This window comes from Drosophila simulans, chromosome 3L (assembly GCF_016746395.2).
Source record: "Drosophila simulans strain w501 chromosome 3L, Prin_Dsim_3.1, whole genome shotgun sequence".
NCBI classification, from domain to species: Eukaryota; Metazoa; Arthropoda; class Insecta; order Diptera; family Drosophilidae; genus Drosophila; species Drosophila simulans.
In genome coordinates this window covers 18,591,140-18,606,425 of record NC_052522.2, presented here as the reverse complement: position 1 = coordinate 18,606,425, position 15,286 = coordinate 18,591,140, and the positions used below count along the sequence as shown (strand labels likewise).

General features: G+C 43.9%; 5 protein-coding genes across 8 annotated transcripts; 3 read left to right on the top strand and 2 right to left on the bottom strand.

Moving 5' to 3' along the window:
- The first annotated feature begins 150 nt into the window (after positions 1 to 150).
- LOC6738628 (trypsin alpha-3) lies at positions 151 to 1,300 on the top strand. Of its 3 annotated transcripts, none has more exons than XM_002085394.4 (3): positions 155 to 515; positions 575 to 851; positions 902 to 1,300. In XM_002085394.4, the coding sequence occupies exons 1-3, from the start codon at positions 223 to 225 to the stop codon at positions 1,298 to 1,300; spliced, it is 969 nt and encodes a 322-aa protein (XP_002085430.2). In that variant the 5' UTR covers positions 155 to 222. The 3 variants fall into 3 exon arrangements, with proteins under 3 accessions (XP_016032465.1, XP_002085430.2, XP_044779013.1); XM_044923078.1 differs by having other exon boundaries at positions 378 to 519; XM_016169273.3 differs by lacking the exon at positions 902 to 1,300 and having other exon boundaries at positions 151 to 519; positions 575 to 716.
- Positions 1,258 to 2,939, bottom strand: LOC6738627. Its single transcript, XM_002085393.4, has 2 exons — positions 2,751 to 2,939; positions 1,258 to 2,423 (listed from the first exon to the last, which is right to left on the bottom strand). Exons 1-2 carry the CDS (start codon positions 2,914 to 2,916, stop codon positions 1,297 to 1,299), a joined length of 1,293 nt encoding a protein of 430 aa, XP_002085429.1. The 5' UTR covers positions 2,917 to 2,939; the 3' UTR covers positions 1,258 to 1,296.
- Positions 2,940 to 6,371: 3,432 nt separating this feature from the next.
- On the top strand, positions 6,372 to 10,030 carry LOC6738626. 2 transcript variants are annotated; one of them, XM_016169274.3, is made up of 5 exons: positions 6,372 to 6,569; positions 6,624 to 6,704; positions 6,768 to 7,010; positions 7,062 to 7,483; positions 9,893 to 10,030. In XM_016169274.3, exons 1-4 carry the CDS (start codon positions 6,455 to 6,457, stop codon positions 7,475 to 7,477), a joined length of 855 nt encoding a protein of 284 aa, XP_016032464.1. In that variant the 5' UTR covers positions 6,372 to 6,454; the 3' UTR covers positions 7,478 to 7,483; positions 9,893 to 10,030. The 2 variants fall into 2 exon arrangements, with proteins under 2 accessions (XP_016032464.1, XP_002085428.2); XM_002085392.4 differs by lacking the exon at positions 9,893 to 10,030 and having other exon boundaries at positions 7,062 to 7,622.
- LOC6738625 lies at positions 9,314 to 12,291 on the top strand. The gene is made up of 4 exons (XM_002085391.4): positions 9,314 to 9,601; positions 9,893 to 10,598; positions 10,667 to 11,527; positions 11,759 to 12,291. Exons 1-4 carry the CDS (start codon positions 9,385 to 9,387, stop codon positions 12,003 to 12,005), a joined length of 2,031 nt encoding a protein of 676 aa, XP_002085427.1. The 5' UTR covers positions 9,314 to 9,384; the 3' UTR covers positions 12,006 to 12,291.
- On the bottom strand, positions 11,977 to 15,218 carry LOC6738624 (pre-mRNA-processing factor 6). The gene is made up of 4 exons (XM_002085390.4): positions 14,987 to 15,218; positions 13,401 to 14,919; positions 12,362 to 13,315; positions 11,977 to 12,263 (listed from the first exon to the last, which is right to left on the bottom strand). The coding sequence occupies exons 1-4, from the start codon at positions 15,082 to 15,084 to the stop codon at positions 12,039 to 12,041; spliced, it is 2,796 nt and encodes a 931-aa protein (XP_002085426.2). The 5' UTR covers positions 15,085 to 15,218; the 3' UTR covers positions 11,977 to 12,038.
- Positions 15,219 to 15,286: the final 68 nt, after the last annotated feature.

Here is a 15,286-nt window from a genome sequence, read left to right as displayed (position 1 = left end):
ACGAAACACTTTGATTTGCGTTAAAACATCCGCACTAAGGGAACTTTAAAGAAAATAATGGAAAAAATATGTTGAGAAAAGAATGGAAAAATATGAATGAATTCGTTTATATTTTTATGATCTTATCAGGTAAATTCATTAGAACCATTTTCCATTGTTAGTAGATTGGCGAAAACAAATAATGCATTTGTTACCTGTCAAAAAATTATTTAAAATTCTCCAATGTTGCTACTGAATTATGGAGTATCCAGGAAAATCTTTAGTATCCTACTGTTCCTCTTATTGCTTCTGCCGATCCTTGACGCCGGTGATCCGATTGGCAGCCACTTCGTCCGCCGGCGGGCTAAACGCCTTTCCAGTCCCTATTTCGACAAGGAGAAAACGTTGGTTCTGGCCAAATATGTGGTCTCGATTCGATCCCGAAGACCCCACAAGTTATTTGGCGACAATCACTTCTGCGGTGGCGTGATCATATCGAGAACCTACATCCTAACCTCCGCCCACTGCGCCATGGAGTAGGTATAGAAAAGTTCTTTATATATATGACTGTTATGTCCTTTAATCAATGCAAAAGTAAGCGCAAGATCGTACATCGCAGTCGGGTGTTGGTGGTTGTGGCTGGAACCACAAATCGTCTAAAATCCCGAAAAGGACTCTCCTTGAACATGGAGGTGAAGAAGATCTTTGTGCCGGACAAGTTCACAGTGTTCAATACGAACAACATTGCGCTGATGATGCTGGCCAAAAAACTACCCTTGGACAATCCGCTTGTGGGTGTGATCAATCTGCCTACGGCTGACCCAGAACCGGGTTTGAACTACACGGTGCTGGGCTGGGGAAGGATCTTCAAGGTAAGTAGTGGTAGTTCACGATCTATAATCTGGTTCATTATTAACTATAGGGCGGTCCCCTGGCCTCCGACATCCTGCACATTGACGTGGAGCTATTGCCCCGGGATATCTGTGAGAAGAAAGTCCACATCTTAAAGGAGGAGATGATGTGCGCCGGAAACCTGAACAACACCATGGACGAGAATCCCTGTGCCGGTGATACCGGAAGCCCACTGATTTTCAACGAAACAGTCTTTGGTGTGGTTAGCTACCGAGTAGGATGCGGATCTAGAACTTTGCCCTCAATTTATACCAACGTCTACATGCACATGGACTGGATCAATGGCATTATGAACAATAATGAAGCGAACCGATTATATTACTCTCCCAACTATCTATTCACCATAATTGGTATATTCATTGGAAATAAAATTCTGAAAAGTTGGGGATTTTATTTGATCACCACTTAAACAAGGAGACCTCCCTTGGCGGTCAAAGCGGGCAGGTGCTTCACGGTCTTCAGGAAGTCGGCCACCTCGCAGGCATAGGACCAACCGGCCTTGATGTCTGTAGTCTTCCAGTTGATGTAGGTCACCTGATCGCTGACATCGTCGCAGATGATATAGTCGCGCTTGATCTGCTCCTCGGTGAGATGGGGATTGTTGACTCCCACGAAGACAATGCCCTTGTGGGAGGAGGGATCGATGACGACGCGGAAGTAGAGCTTGGGCACGGGGATCAGGCCATTGTTGTTGCCATCCTTGGCCAGATAGAGCGGGGTCTCCACACCCTGCTTGTTGGGCAGAGTGGTCACGCCATAGACACCGGTATAGCAGTTCACGTTCAACTTGTTCTTGGAAACCCAGGCCCTCAGACCATCCTCCACACGAGCCCAGTTTCCGGCATTGAAGGTCTGCCACTGAGGAGCGGCGTTGATGAACAGGAAGGTGGCCCTCTGCTCGGGAGCGTAGTCGAAATCAGCCTTGGCACCCAGGTGACCACGGGCCAGGTAAACATTGCTGCCACTATCGAAGTACTTCTCCGCATCACCGCCCAGTTCATTGTTGATGGTCTCCAGCTGGGTGGCCTGGGTGTACAGTTTGTCCACGTTCTTTCCATTGAAGTAACCAGCGGTTTGGAAAGTAATCCTGGCCACTCCGGTCTCGTAGTAGTTGCTTCCGGGCTCCAACTTGTGGCGAGTGTATCGGGTCACCTCCTCCTCTTCGTTGAAGCAAATCTGCATCTGCTCGGCAAACCTTGATGAGGTGATCTCGAAACCCACGCGGATAACAATGCCACCGTTGCAGGTGGCTCCCGACTTAACAGCCTTGAATCCCGGCCAGGATTTGCAGTACAGGTCCTTGAACTCGAAGTGAGAACCGCCCACGCTGAAGGTGGTTCCACTCACACAGCTGGCGGTAAGCAGATTCTCCGAATGAGTGTTGAATCCTGAGGGACACCACAGCTGCAATGAGCCGCCCGACTCGAATTCCATCACACCGACGTCGGAGAAGGGATAGAAGTCCTCGGAATCGGTTTTCAGGTACACTGGCTGGGGACTGGGCAATCCTCCGCGAATGGTAACACTGCAGGCTGAAAAAACATATTAGTTGCCAAATGTACTTGGTTGGAAGAAAAGACTCTTTGTGGGTGTTAAAAAAGACGTGGACGTTTTGAGAGAAACTTACACAAGTTCTAAGTCTTTAGTATATGCAAGCTTAATCTCTATACTTTCTAGTTTTATAGTTATAGAGAGGTGCACGTGACTATTGATACTGATCAATAATATATATAATAAAGTCATGGTAATCCCTACAATATATACCCAAATTCAAAAATTGTAGGTACTTGCAAATAATGGTGTTTTAGAGAATACACTTCAGTGGTTTTATATGATGCAACTAAATTAGATCGACCTACCTCCTGCACGACCCACGGGTTGAGGTGGCGCCACAGCAATCCGTTCGAAGATCCCGTCATCCTCGACCACCGGAGGAAGCTCCACCTCCGGATAGGGAACTCGAGCCCAGGCAGCCGGAGCCGCCAGCAGGCCAACTACCAGCAATGAGAATCGGATGCACTTCATTTTAGATTTAACAACCAAACGGCCTTTGAGGCATCTTTAAATAGTCCCAGACCATATCGCGAAAATTAATGAAAAATAGTTAATGAAAGGAATCTCGCCATTCTGACCATTATCTTCGAAATATTGGTCTTATCTATTCACGTGAAGTGTCGAAGTGTGCGGATTTTTACGGCCCTACGTAGACCCATTCATTCGATCTTAATTGGTTTGAGGCACTTAGTGCTTCGGTTATTTTGTGGACAAGTGGGAAAGTTAAGGGAATTACCCGAACAATGCAGATAATTCGTAGCTACAAAAATAGAACGTGTTTTTAAGGCGTTTGGAACTAAAGGTATATCTTTGGCGTACTTCTGGTATTACATTTCATATCTTATCCAAAGATTTGTAGTACGTATTTTTAGAACTTTCACAAGGTACAATCGCTTAATTACTTCTGAAACATATTTGCTTTCAAGAATGTAGATATAAAGATATCCGATATATATTATTATATTTATTTCAAATATGATGCACATTATATTTAATACAGTTCATATCCAATCTATAACATTTCCACAAATCAACAGTCATTTATGATTGGCCATCTAAACTAGCAGTTGATGAGCTACGCAGACCGTCGGACGCCTAATTAAGTTATTTAATCAGCAGTCAAGGCGATTGCTTTCCCTCAGGTTCTCCTTTCACTTAGCAATAATTTATAATCAACAAGTAATTAATGCTTATGGCCGCAGCAGGATTCGAATTTCTGGTAGCGGTCGGAATTTCCTAGGCCTTTCAAGGATATCGAGAAATTTGAACGTATGAATAGCTGGAATGGGGAGAAAGCCCCAAAAGAGCCAAGGAAAGTGCTCGTTAATCATTATCTGGCGCCATCTAGCGGCTGCTGCCCGCCCTCTGAGGTCATTTATCTATATCGAATCAATTAGCGAACACCTTGAAGCCTTCGTTGCTGAAAATGGGGAAAAGGCATGGCAACCACGTTGCTCCCTTTGTTCGGATTTCCTTTCGTCCTTGCTACGTGCCAATTTGGCTCGTTTTGTTCGCTCATTCGTAAATCTAAACAAATCATCAATTTTCACAAATTATACGCGATACCCATCTGCGTCGTCCGGGTTTTCTGGCTGTTACTCCGTATCCGTCCAAGTTACCGTATCCGGCTGAAGGTCCTTTCTCCTTGGGATTGGGGCCTAATTGCCCGACTATCTGCTTTCGCTGCTTTTCGTGCCGTGCGACGCTGTTCATTTTACATTCCATTAATTAATGTCAATGGCCGACGAACTTTGACATATTGAGCTCTATTTTATATCCCTCTTCCGATGTCTCCGATGGGGATTTCGGAGGTTTGCCTAATGGAGCGTTTACTGTTGGATAAGTATTTGCTTGATTGAGCTCGGTCCGCAATTTATGAAATTGTAGCTTTTAAAATTATAAGCCTGAAAAAGTCACATAGGCAGTCACATTCGTAAGTGCATAATTAGTAAATATTCTACTTATATTATGTACTTTATCAAATTATTAAACCCTTCATCTTATTCTCCAAATTAAATGGATTTCTTTCTGTTCATCGAGCTAAAGAAAATCAGTATCAATCAAACACATTTCAACGAGGCCTTCTTATAGATTTATCTTTCTTTCCTCACGTCATAAATTATCGTGCCAAATTTATGAGTTTCCAATCAATATTAATTGCCCGAGGTATTCTTTAGAGGCCATTTCATTTGCCACCTGACACAGGGCGAAACCATTTAACTTGAATCGCTTTCACCACACACACACAAGATTCCATCCCATCGCACGACAAACAGGCATAAAATGCTTAAATGAAAAACGGAAATCGAGTAAAAAAACACACAATTTAATCCGAATTTTACTCGATGTGGCACATTGCATTGAGGAGCTTCGCACCATTTAAAGGTCCCGGCCCTTGATAAATGGCCCTTATTAATAACATACGTGTGGGCGTGTTCTGTATCTCCGAAGGTGTGTTCGAATCCATATACTGTATATACTGAGATACCTTTGATTGATAAGGCTGCCTAAGCGTGTTTGCCTAAGGGCCAAAGGGGTGGGGGTGGGGGGGCTAACGAATGAACGAGCGATTTTGCACCTTTTCAACAGGTTTCCCGGCCCTCTTATGTTCAGGCAAATTGAAAACGGGGAGTCAATAAAGCTGTAGACAGTCAGACATGGCCAAGGGCTAGACCAGGATCCTTTGAATGGATACATTTGCATTAGGGTGAACTAAGTTCTTGCCAATTCAAGATGTCTTTTAGCAAGTTGGTAGTAAGTTTTGTAAGAAAATGTGCAAACGTATTATACGATTTTCAATAAGAATAAAAATGCCTGGGGTTAAATAAAGAAAAACAATTGTTAATAAAAATACTAGTTTTTAATTGAAAGTATTTAATTAAATTATAAAATATTAAATTATTAAATTATTTATAAATTTTAAATTAGTTGAGTGGTTGGTTCACCCTTATGCAGATTCAACATGTATGCCTGTGCAATGATGGATTAAATGTATTTCAAAGGCGTGAAAGCCAAAAGGTAGCACAAAGTAGCACATTGTGGATGCATAATAAACATCAAGCATACTTCAATTTAGCTTAGCCTGGGGTTACACAAATACAACCTTCGAAATAATAGGGCCTAAAGGCTACAAAACACCGCAAAGGTAGCAAAGGTTACATCGGCTCTATAAATACCACACACTAATTGTCAAAGGCCTCAGGTCTTTTGTGCCCTATGCAAATCAGACACAACCCGCCACAATCTGGGGCAGTCGAGTGAAAGATCTCCGATAATTGCAATGCCTTCAAAGGCTAAACCCTTTCCACATGGAACGCAATCTACATGGCAAATGGGTCACCAACCCAACAACCAGATTTGCATTAATTTAAGCTCAATAAGCCCGGCAAGCAGCGGATGAAAGGCAAACTCCATTCGTTTGAAGAGGAGCAATCATAAACTTGTTCATCCCATATGGATTACATAAGTGCAAAAAAGGGATGGGAGCAAAAAGTACAGTGAAGCAGGGCGTGTAATAAAAAATGTACTGACCAACCGAACCCACAGCGTGGAAATTATAAAACTAGTTGAACACGACAGGCGGACGTCCAAAAGCATGAGCGAAATGATTAATGGACTGCCGCCATCTAGCGGCGGCAATTACTCACAGCGAAGAATACTAAAGTCCATTGTGTAAGAGCGTCTTAGAGTTAAAGTTGAAAACTACGAAAGAAAATTCATAAAAAATACAGGAAAATAGGAAAACTATATGACAAGTTTATAGTTTGTTCAGATTAAGCTTAAATTGATTTATTCCGTCTTAAACTTTTCCTTTCCTTATAATCTTTGCCCTCAGTATGAAGGACTGCAATTCCAAATGATATGTTACACATCTTAAGAAAAGCAATGGCTTTAAGATTCTTCGAATTCTGTTTTTTCTAGGTAGGCTATCAGTTGGCATGTTGGGGAAATTGTAATTTAAAATTCTGTTTCGGAAATCTGTCTTTAAAATTTATCTTTTAGTAAAAAAATGCGGCACTTGCAATTAATGAAATATGTAAATCCACGGTTTGCAATCAACACCGTTATTACCCAACGCTTAATGTCAAAGTCTGATGGAAAATCTTCTGGTACAGGATCAAAAGGTATATGGGATGTAAATAAAATATATTTCTATAGCACTGATTACTCTATTACAGACGCGAAGTGTAAAGATACTAAAGATGCAGCGAAGAAATCTTCTGATCCAAAGGCCAAGGCTTCCGATGCGGCAAAAAAAGGTTAAAAAGCGTAGCTTGTGAAATTAAAATATTAAATTTTAAATTCATGTTACATTCTTACAGCGACACCACCTAAAGCAGCTAAGGAAACTAAAGTTACGCCGCCAAAGGACGAAACAGCCATATCCGGAGGCTCAAAATGCCCGCCAAAAGTCTCATGTGTTGCAGAAACTAATAAAAATAAAAAGAAAAAGCAATCGTGCGATGAATTGCTATCAGGTAAAAGTACTCGAAAGCAAAAGAAACCTCTAACGGCGATCCAAGGAGGGGACCTTGGCTGTCCTGGCCGGACTGGAAAGAAACCACGTGGGTATAGTCATATAAATCATGTTCCAAACTGATCCTTTATTTCCGTAGCAATTGTTGCACAACACGCCAAGGTCTGGCAGAAAATATCGCTCTTCGGAGTCCTGCCGATGATAGCCATTCTCACCCTATTGGTTTTTAGCACTCGGTCGGAAGAGGAGCGTCTTGAGTTTAAGAACTATGAACATATGTACCGGCGGACGAAGCGATACTGGTTTAAGGATGGAAACCGCACCGCTTTTCACAATAGTCACTTCAATGCTTTGCCTCCAGCCGGATATGAGGACGAAGTGGACGAGAGTGGGATTGGACAGGAGCCGGAGACGGTTAAGGACAAGAAGGCTCGGATGAAAGAATTCGACAAGGTCGTCAAGAATTGGCGCAAACACTCGTCGAAAAGGGATGCGCAGCTCAAAAAGGAGGCAGCCGCTGCTGAAAAAGAGGCTAGGAAACAAGAGGCACAATAAGCAATGGTAATATCAAACTATACAAAAAATTACCCAAATTACCCACCATTTAATAACCATGATCATTGTTATTGGAAAAAATCAAATTGTCTACCCTAATAAAAATTCCGAGTCTGGGATCGATGTCTAATATCTCCAATAAAAATTGTCTAAAGGGTAATTTATGCACAAAGGTTAAAAATATTAGATCAAGGGCAACAGGTCGTATGATTGATATTTTTGATAATTTTATCATTTTGGTAATTTTCAAATTGATTCTAATATTTTTTTAAGTGGCACTATTATTCTTATTTCCTTTTCCAATATTTTGCAATATTTATTCATAATTATTTTGGTGTTTTGCAACCTCATGCATGATTAGATATTAAAGTTGGCAACGAACAAATGTTGGCAACTTTTTAGGTATAACATTTGAATATATTTTATTCATTTTCGCTGTTATCCTTCGCACCCAATTAAGGGGGCTATCTGGAATTCAGTACCCTCGTCTCAATTGGTGACCCTATTCTTTTAAACTTAATTGAATCAGAAAGTGTTATCCAGCAGCAAAAGCGTTTCCTGTTCGTTTGGCCCATGAATGATTATCCTTGCCAAATGTGAGGCAGGTGGTCTGGGTGGCGAATCCTGATTTATCCTTGGCGTGTCGCCCAGCTCGCCAAATCTGTGTGATAATCTGGTGTTGCAATCAGCGCCATATCTACTACGTACCATGCCACAAATGGCAGCCACTTTGTGTTGCCTTCTCCGTTTCCGGCCTTTTCGCCTTCCGTCCGCATTTCGGCCATTTGTTTTTCCTGCTGCTTTTCTCCTAATGGTTTTCCTTTTTGCTGCGCTACGCTTCAATAACTTTTATCACTTTTAATTGGATTTTTCTTTATAGTCAACGCATGTCTTAGAGGACTAACACATGTTCAGATTGTAATTGTGTTAATGTCGTCAGGAGTGGCGCTGTTTGCGTGGCCATGTCCTTATCCTCATGTTTTGTCGTCGTCCTGTGACATCGAGCTAATACCAGTTTCTCTATTTTTACGCATGTGTGTGTATTTATTTCTATATTGCGCCCACGCTTGATCAAATTTGCTTATATTTTGCCATCTTACTTTTTGCAACAGCTTTCTTAATTGCTTCCTAATGCTCATGCTCATGCCTTCGGGCCAAAAACTGGCTCTTAAACTGATTTTAGTTTATTTAAAGTCGGATTTATATGGAAGAATTTGCATGATTAACTTTTCTAAAAGCTAACTTTTTAAGGCTGCGAAAGATTAATTTTTTCTTGTGAGAATTCGAAATCAAATTTTAAATAATTTAGTTACTAATAATCAAATTAAATAATCAAGATTTTTTTAATATAACTAGTTATGTATGAAAATCATCTACATTCGAAAAGAATTACTGTTCTCATAAAATAATAACCAATTCACCGATAGAACCAAGTAAATTGGCGAAATTAAACCCTCTGCGAAACTTTCCAATTCCTTTTGGCCCAAACTTATGTGCTTATCCGAAAGCCAAGTCCGAGTCCAGTATGTCGGAGCAACTTTCTCCGTTCCGGTCGTCGTTGACACGTAATTGACTTTGTCCGCACTTCCACGCGGACAATTTGTGCGCCACTTGCTCGGACCAATTAAACGCCATCGATGACCAATTGCAGTTGTCGCAAAATTGCTCGCGAAGATTGCCCTTCGTAATGACAGCAGATGGGTGCACGTGGATGTGGACGTGGACCGAAAGGAAGCGCAGCGGAGTGTAATCAATGCATAATTTTAATGCAATTCTTGAATGCAATTACTGGCGACTGCCCTTTTGGCTATAAAAGCCGGGGACTCCAATCCGTGAAAAAAAGCGCGTCGGGGAAATGCAAAAGCGACAGGACGGACAGCAACTCGTTAATACTCGCAGTCGCAGTGATGAAAGTTCAAGTCGCGCACTGGCTCCCTCTGATATTTTTCCTGCTCGTCAGTGGGACACCACCACGTGTCGCCGGCAGCTGGCGGAGCGAATATTCCCGGCAGGATCCGGACCCGAAAACACGGTGGGGCAATCAGTTGCCGGATATGCTAGTCGCTTACTATCGCCACCACGGCGTTCACAGCCTGATGCTGGTCGTTTGTCACACGGACATTGGTGAATTAACCCTCTGCATGCAACGTGCTGCTGGGGACAAATTTATGACCCCACAGTACACTGGCCAAAATGGGTGAAAATTGGCTTAGAAAATTCTAAAATCTTTGGCGATTTCTTAACGCGATTTCTCACGTTTGAATTTGCCAAAAACCTGATTTAACTTAATCCTTATTATTTGATATTAGTCTGATATACCGTTCCATACTTCTAGACACCTCTAAAAATCGAACTAACTATTCCAACTTTCGAATACTAAATTTGTTTTCTCTGTACTCGTTTTTTCCCCTCCAGCGGATTTTCGCCTTTGGAAGCTTTGGCAGCACTTCAACCTTAACAATTTCTATGTGCAGGTCAGTACGGAGAGCTCGCTGAGGGACCTGCAGCATGTCGATGCCCTGGATGAACATAAGGACGCTCCACCGCCAAAGAGTTTCCACGCCAACAACTCCACCCACTGGGAGACGTCCTTCCTGCTCCCCGCGCTGCCCTACAAAATGGGCATCCTGCTGCTGGAGTTCAGCAGCGAGTGCGCCTTGAATCTACTCCGCTGGTCTGCGGCCTCGGAACATAATTACCTCACCACCAACCGGTTCTGGTTGCTCCTGACCGAAGATCCAGGCGATATCGATTTACTCGAGGATCCGGAAATATTCATTCCCCCGGACAGTGAGTTGCGGGTCCTTCAATATGAAAACGTTGGCAACTTCTCTTGCAGTTTGATCGATCTGTACAAGGTAGCTGCCTGGAAGCCTTTGAAAAGGACCTTGGTGGGGCATAACATTCGAAATTCGCGGCACGTCATTCATGCCCTGCAGCACTTTGGTTCGGCAATAACTTATAGACAGGATCTGGAGGGCATAGTGTTCAATTCGGCCATTGTAATTGCCTTTCCGGATCTATTCACTAACATTGAAGATTTGTCACTGAGGCATATTGACACTATATCGAAGGTTAATCATCGCTTGATGCTGGAGCTGGCCAATAGATTGAATATGAGGTAAGTGGGATTTCCTCTTGTTGTCTTTTAGATAAAAATGATTACTGTTCAAAAACTTCCCATTTCAGCTACAATACCTATCAAACAGTGAACTACGGATGGCGACAACCGAATGGCTCATTCGATGGTCTCATGGGACGTTTTCAACGCTATGAACTGGACTTGGCCCAGCTGGCGATCTTCATGAGATTGGATCGTATTGCATTGGTCGATTTTGTGGCTGAGACTTATCGAGTGAGAGCTGGGATCATGTTCCGGCAGCCACCTCTCTCGGCAGTGGCCAATATATTCGCCATGCCCTTTGAGAACGATGTGTGGGTGTCCATTTTGATGCTACTGATCATCACGACCGTGGTCTTGGTTCTGGAACTGTTCTTTTCGCCCCACAACCACGACATGTCCTACATGGATACACTAAATTTTGTTTGGGGTGCCATGTGCCAGCAGGGTTTCTACGTGGAGGTGCGGAACCGATCGGCGAGGATCATTGTCTTTACCACATTTGTTGCAGCTCTCTTTTTGTTCACCTCGTTTTCGGCTAATATAGTGGCTCTGCTGCAAAGTCCTTCGGATGCTATCCAGTCATTGTCTGATCTGGGACAATCGCCTCTAGAAATCGGAGTTCAGGACACGCAATATAATAAAATATACTTCACCGAGTCCACAGATCCCGTAACGAAGAATCTTTACCACAAGAAGATCGCCTCCAAAGGTGAAAATATCTATATGCGCCCCTTGCTAGGAATGGAGAAAATGCGAACCGGCTTATTTGCATACCAGGTTGAACTCCAGGCAGGTTACCAAATCGTCAGCGACACCTTCAGCGAGCCGGAAAAGTGCGGATTAATGGAACTGGAGCCTTTTCAGCTGCCCATGCTGGCTATTCCAACGAGGAAAAACTTTCCTTACAAGGAGCTCATTCGAAGACAGTAAGAATATTTTATATGTCAACATAGTTTCTCTTTCCAATTGCGTTTTACATTTAAAAAATAGGTAATTTATTAAATTTTATACTAAAAGTCCAATAGTAATTTAAACGTTTAACTAATCAAAAGACGCCTAATTAAAAATTTTACAGGGATCAAAACCCTTTTATAATTTACACTTCAATAACTTGTTTGAAAATGGAAAAACGTGAAACACTTTGTTTTTACCCACAGGCTACGCTGGCAGCGAGAAGTAAGCTTGGTGAATCGCGAGGAGCGGAAGTGGATTCCTCAGAAGCCCAAATGCGAGGGCGGAGTTGGTGGCTTTGTCTCCATTGGCATTACAGAGTGCCGGTATGCTTTGGGAATCTTTGGGTGTGGAGCTGCTGTCAGTTTTGTCCTGTTCCTTTTCGAGTTTATCTTCAGACATTTCAAACAAGTATATCGCATAATTAAAGGTTATAGAGAAGTGCAGCGCTAGGCTGCATGCGTTTAATCCAAACAGAATTAAAACTTAGATGGGTATGGATAGCTCCCTGACAACGGCACGCAGCACCTCAGGTGTCTTGAACTGCCAGTTCTGGATGTTCTTGCTGACCCGACACCAGGACTCGCCGTGCGTGGGCTCCGCCGAAATGCACCGATCGAGGACCTCCTGCTGCTGCGCCTCCGTACCGTGGAGCAATTCGAACTTGTAGAAATACGCCCAAGCATCACCTAGATCTGGATCGATCTTGACCTGAAATAAACAAATGATTAGCTCCGAACATATTTGTTTCTATTACATTCATTATTAAATTACATTCATTAAAATATAAAAAATTATAAATTACTTACCGTTCGATTAAACCAGTCCCGGCACTTGGAGAACTTGTGCTCAGACCAGAACAGTTTTGATACAGCTAGCAGCACATGTGGATCATGCTCGCATTTCTTGAGAGCATCCACTGACTTGGTCTTTCGCTGCGGCTTGGTTTCCATGAAAATAGCCTCCGCCCATAGCTCACCAGCGTTGGGACATTCCTGCAGTGCTCTTGCCATCATTGTGCTGGCAATCTCCTTGAGACCCGCACGCAGCTCCACCCTGATGGCCTCCAGCCAGAGTACAGCCACCTTGGGGTTACGCAAACGACCTCGTTCCAAAATGGACCGAGCCTTCGTCAGCACTCCTTTGCGCTCTTCTAGGTTGGCGGAAAGAATCCAAAGTGGGATGGACGTAGGACACTTTTTCAAGCCCAGAGTATAGGTGGCAGCTGCATCATCTGTCCGTCTCTGCTGCTCCTCAATCTGACCCTTCATCATCCACAGTTTGGGGAAATCTGGGAAAACTTCCACAGCCTCCTCCAGCAACCGTAGAGCTTCATCGAACTTTTCCAAAGCCCATTCCAGGCGAGCTGATTTCATCATCACCCTTGGTGTCGGTGCCGATCCTCTAGCCTTGGCTAACAAGCGTCTCGCCCGTTCATATTCCGAGTTCTCTGATTCCAACTTAACGGCAGCCAACCAAATGTCCTCGGAATTGGGATTGGCCTGGAAAGCCAAGGATAAAATACCTCTCGCGGCTGGAACGTCTCCAGCCATCCATTTGGATTTGGCCCCCATCAGCCAGAGAATCTCCGATTTAGGACAATGAGCCACTGCTCGCTGCAACAGGGCCTCCAAAGATTCGCGGGTGCCATGGTTCTTTTCAAAGTAGGCGGCTCGCAACCAGATGCTTTTCTTTGAGGGAAATATTTGCAGGGCATGAGCGTAAACAGCTCGGGCACACTCAAATGCATTTTCCTTTGCGCACTGAAAGACGGAAAATATATTTCGGTTATTTGGTTTCAAAAATGTTACAAATGTAAAAAAAAAGCAAGTGTTTATAAATACTTACGAACTCAGCATCATCAATCCAAGTCTGTTTGCGATCCTCCTCCTCCACTCCTATTCCAATGACAGCCTTAACAATGGATTGGCAACAGTTGACTGCTCCTGATTTTTCCGCCTCGATGGCCTCCTGGAACCACTGATCACGGTTGATCTCCACTCCGTTGACGGTCAGCGAGGTCAATGATCGATCAATGATCTTTTCCACCATGTGAATATTACCATTAGCCTCCTCCAACTTCGCAGCTGTGGTCCAAATCTGACGATCAGTCGGAATATTCTCGCGAGCCTTGTTTAGGACCTTTCGGGCGTTCTCGTAGGTTTCCAAGCGGGCGAGAGCCAACCAAAGTTCAACGCTGGTGTTGCAACACTCCACGGCGCGAGAGAGTAAAATACGTGCATCATCGGGGTTTTCAAGTTCGACAGCCGCTTTCCAAAGACGAACTGAATTTGGAATATGCTCTAGAGCTTTTCTGAAAACTCTACGCTTAGCTTTGGTCTCCGATTCCAGGTCAGCGGCTTTAATCCAGATCCTGACCGAGGTAGGAATATGACGAGCCGCTTGCGCGATCACCGCTTTGGCTGTATCTGGCGGCTGAAGGCGAGCTGCTTCCAGCCAGAGATCCTCAGACTGGATGTTCATTTCGCAGCCCCTCATAATCAGATTCCTAGCCATCTGAACCTTGCCAGTCACTTCTTCCAAACGGGCGGAGGCAATCCAAGCTGGTGGATGGTTAGGATTCGTTTCCCTCACACTCTTGAGCAACAAACGAGCCTTTTTGATGTCGTTTATGTCACCACCATAAGTGGGAATCATACTCTGCAGGTCGGTAAGATAGCCCTTGGGATCCACCACCGTTTGGCCTGTCACGGAATCGGAAACCTGCGACAACTTGACGTTCATAAGAGTGTTACGAGCCTGGCCAATCTTTCGCAAATCAAGATCACCCGTAGGTGTCAGCATGCCAGGAGTAGCTACACCAGGCACCATAGAAGCCAAGCCCGAGGACGGATCCAACGTAGAGGACGACTCGCCGCCAAGGTTTCTGGATATCAAGCTGTCCGGCAGAGGGGTAAACTTTTCGGCCCTGGGATTTCGTTGCTTTCTGTTTCGACTATCGCCCACTTCAGGAATCGTGGACCACTCTTCCGATGTGACGCTGGCCAGTGAGCGTTTCAGGTCACTGAACTGCTGCTGGATCTTCGGTCGCTCCTGGCGGTACCGTTCCAAGTCCTCACGCAGCCGGCGATCACGATACTCTTTCCGCTTTTCGTCCATTCGCTTGTCTATCGAATCGTATATAGCGTCCGCCTCCTCGTCATCCTTGTCGTACGGATCCTTGGAGAACAGGGAGCCGCTGTAACCACTAAACTCGTCATAGTTTGAGTCGTTCAAGTCTTCGTCCTCCTCCTCCTCTTCGTCTTTTTTCTTACGTTTGGTGGCCGGCGGAGCATGGCGGTCGTCGGATACATCGTTTGCATCACGGGCAGGACCAATATCGGACCGAGTGGTGAATCCTGTGGCTCTAAAATAGAAAATATACCATTAGCATTAAGTTTATTTTCGCAAGAAGCGCGTTTGGTAGTACTTACCCTCGACCGACGCCGGCCACATAGCCCAATGGAGCTGGAACGCCCAGGAAATGTTTTTTGTTGCGGTTGGCTATAACCGCCGCCGTTATGTTGGACATCTTGGCTTACTTCTATATTAATATTAGCAACTTTATTTAATAAATTTCACAAACAATTGAAAGTTTACTAATGCGTGGTGCGCTTCTTCTTCTGAAATTAGGGATGTGGAAAATATATCAATTTATCGATATATTATAATAAAAGTAAATATTTATATCGCGATGGTTTTTCACATGATATTTTAAATATTCATAGAAAAGG

Coding starts and splice junctions, on each gene's coding strand:
- LOC6738627 (XM_002085393.4), bottom strand. CDS start 2,916: ATGAAGTGCATCCGATTCTCATTGCTGGTAGTTGGCCTGCTGGCGGCT. Junction 2,424..2,750: donor ACCCGTGGGTCGTGCAGGAG/GTAGGTCGATCT, acceptor ATGTTTTTTCAG/CCTGCAGTGTTACCATTCGC.
- LOC6738625 (XM_002085391.4), top strand. CDS start 9,385: ATGAAAGTTCAAGTCGCGCACTGGCTCCCTCTGATATTTTTCCTGCTC. Junction 9,602..9,892: donor CGTTTGTCACACGGACATTG/GTGAATTAACCC, acceptor TTTCCCCTCCAG/CGGATTTTCGCCTTTGGAAG. Junction 10,599..10,666: donor GCCAATAGATTGAATATGAG/GTAAGTGGGATT, acceptor TTCCCATTTCAG/CTACAATACCTATCAAACAG.
- LOC6738628 (XM_002085394.4), top strand. CDS start 223: ATGTTGCTACTGAATTATGGAGTATCCAGGAAAATCTTTAGTATCCTA. Junction 516..574: donor TCCGCCCACTGCGCCATGGA/GTAGGTATAGAA, acceptor TCAATGCAAAAG/TAAGCGCAAGATCGTACATC. Junction 852..901: donor GCTGGGGAAGGATCTTCAAG/GTAAGTAGTGGT, acceptor TATTAACTATAG/GGCGGTCCCCTGGCCTCCGA.
- LOC6738626 (XM_016169274.3), top strand. CDS start 6,455: ATGCGGCACTTGCAATTAATGAAATATGTAAATCCACGGTTTGCAATC. Junction 6,570..6,623: donor TTCTGGTACAGGATCAAAAG/GTATATGGGATG, acceptor ACTCTATTACAG/ACGCGAAGTGTAAAGATACT. Junction 7,011..7,061: donor CCGGACTGGAAAGAAACCAC/GTGGGTATAGTC, acceptor TTATTTCCGTAG/CAATTGTTGCACAACACGCC.
- LOC6738624 (XM_002085390.4), bottom strand. CDS start 15,084: ATGTCCAACATAACGGCGGCGGTTATAGCCAACCGCAACAAAAAACAT. Junction 14,920..14,986: donor GTGGCCGGCGTCGGTCGAGG/GTAAGTACTACC, acceptor TTTCTATTTTAG/AGCCACAGGATTCACCACTC. Junction 12,264..12,361: donor GGGACTGGTTTAATCGAACG/GTAAGTAATTTA, acceptor TGTTTATTTCAG/GTCAAGATCGATCCAGATCT.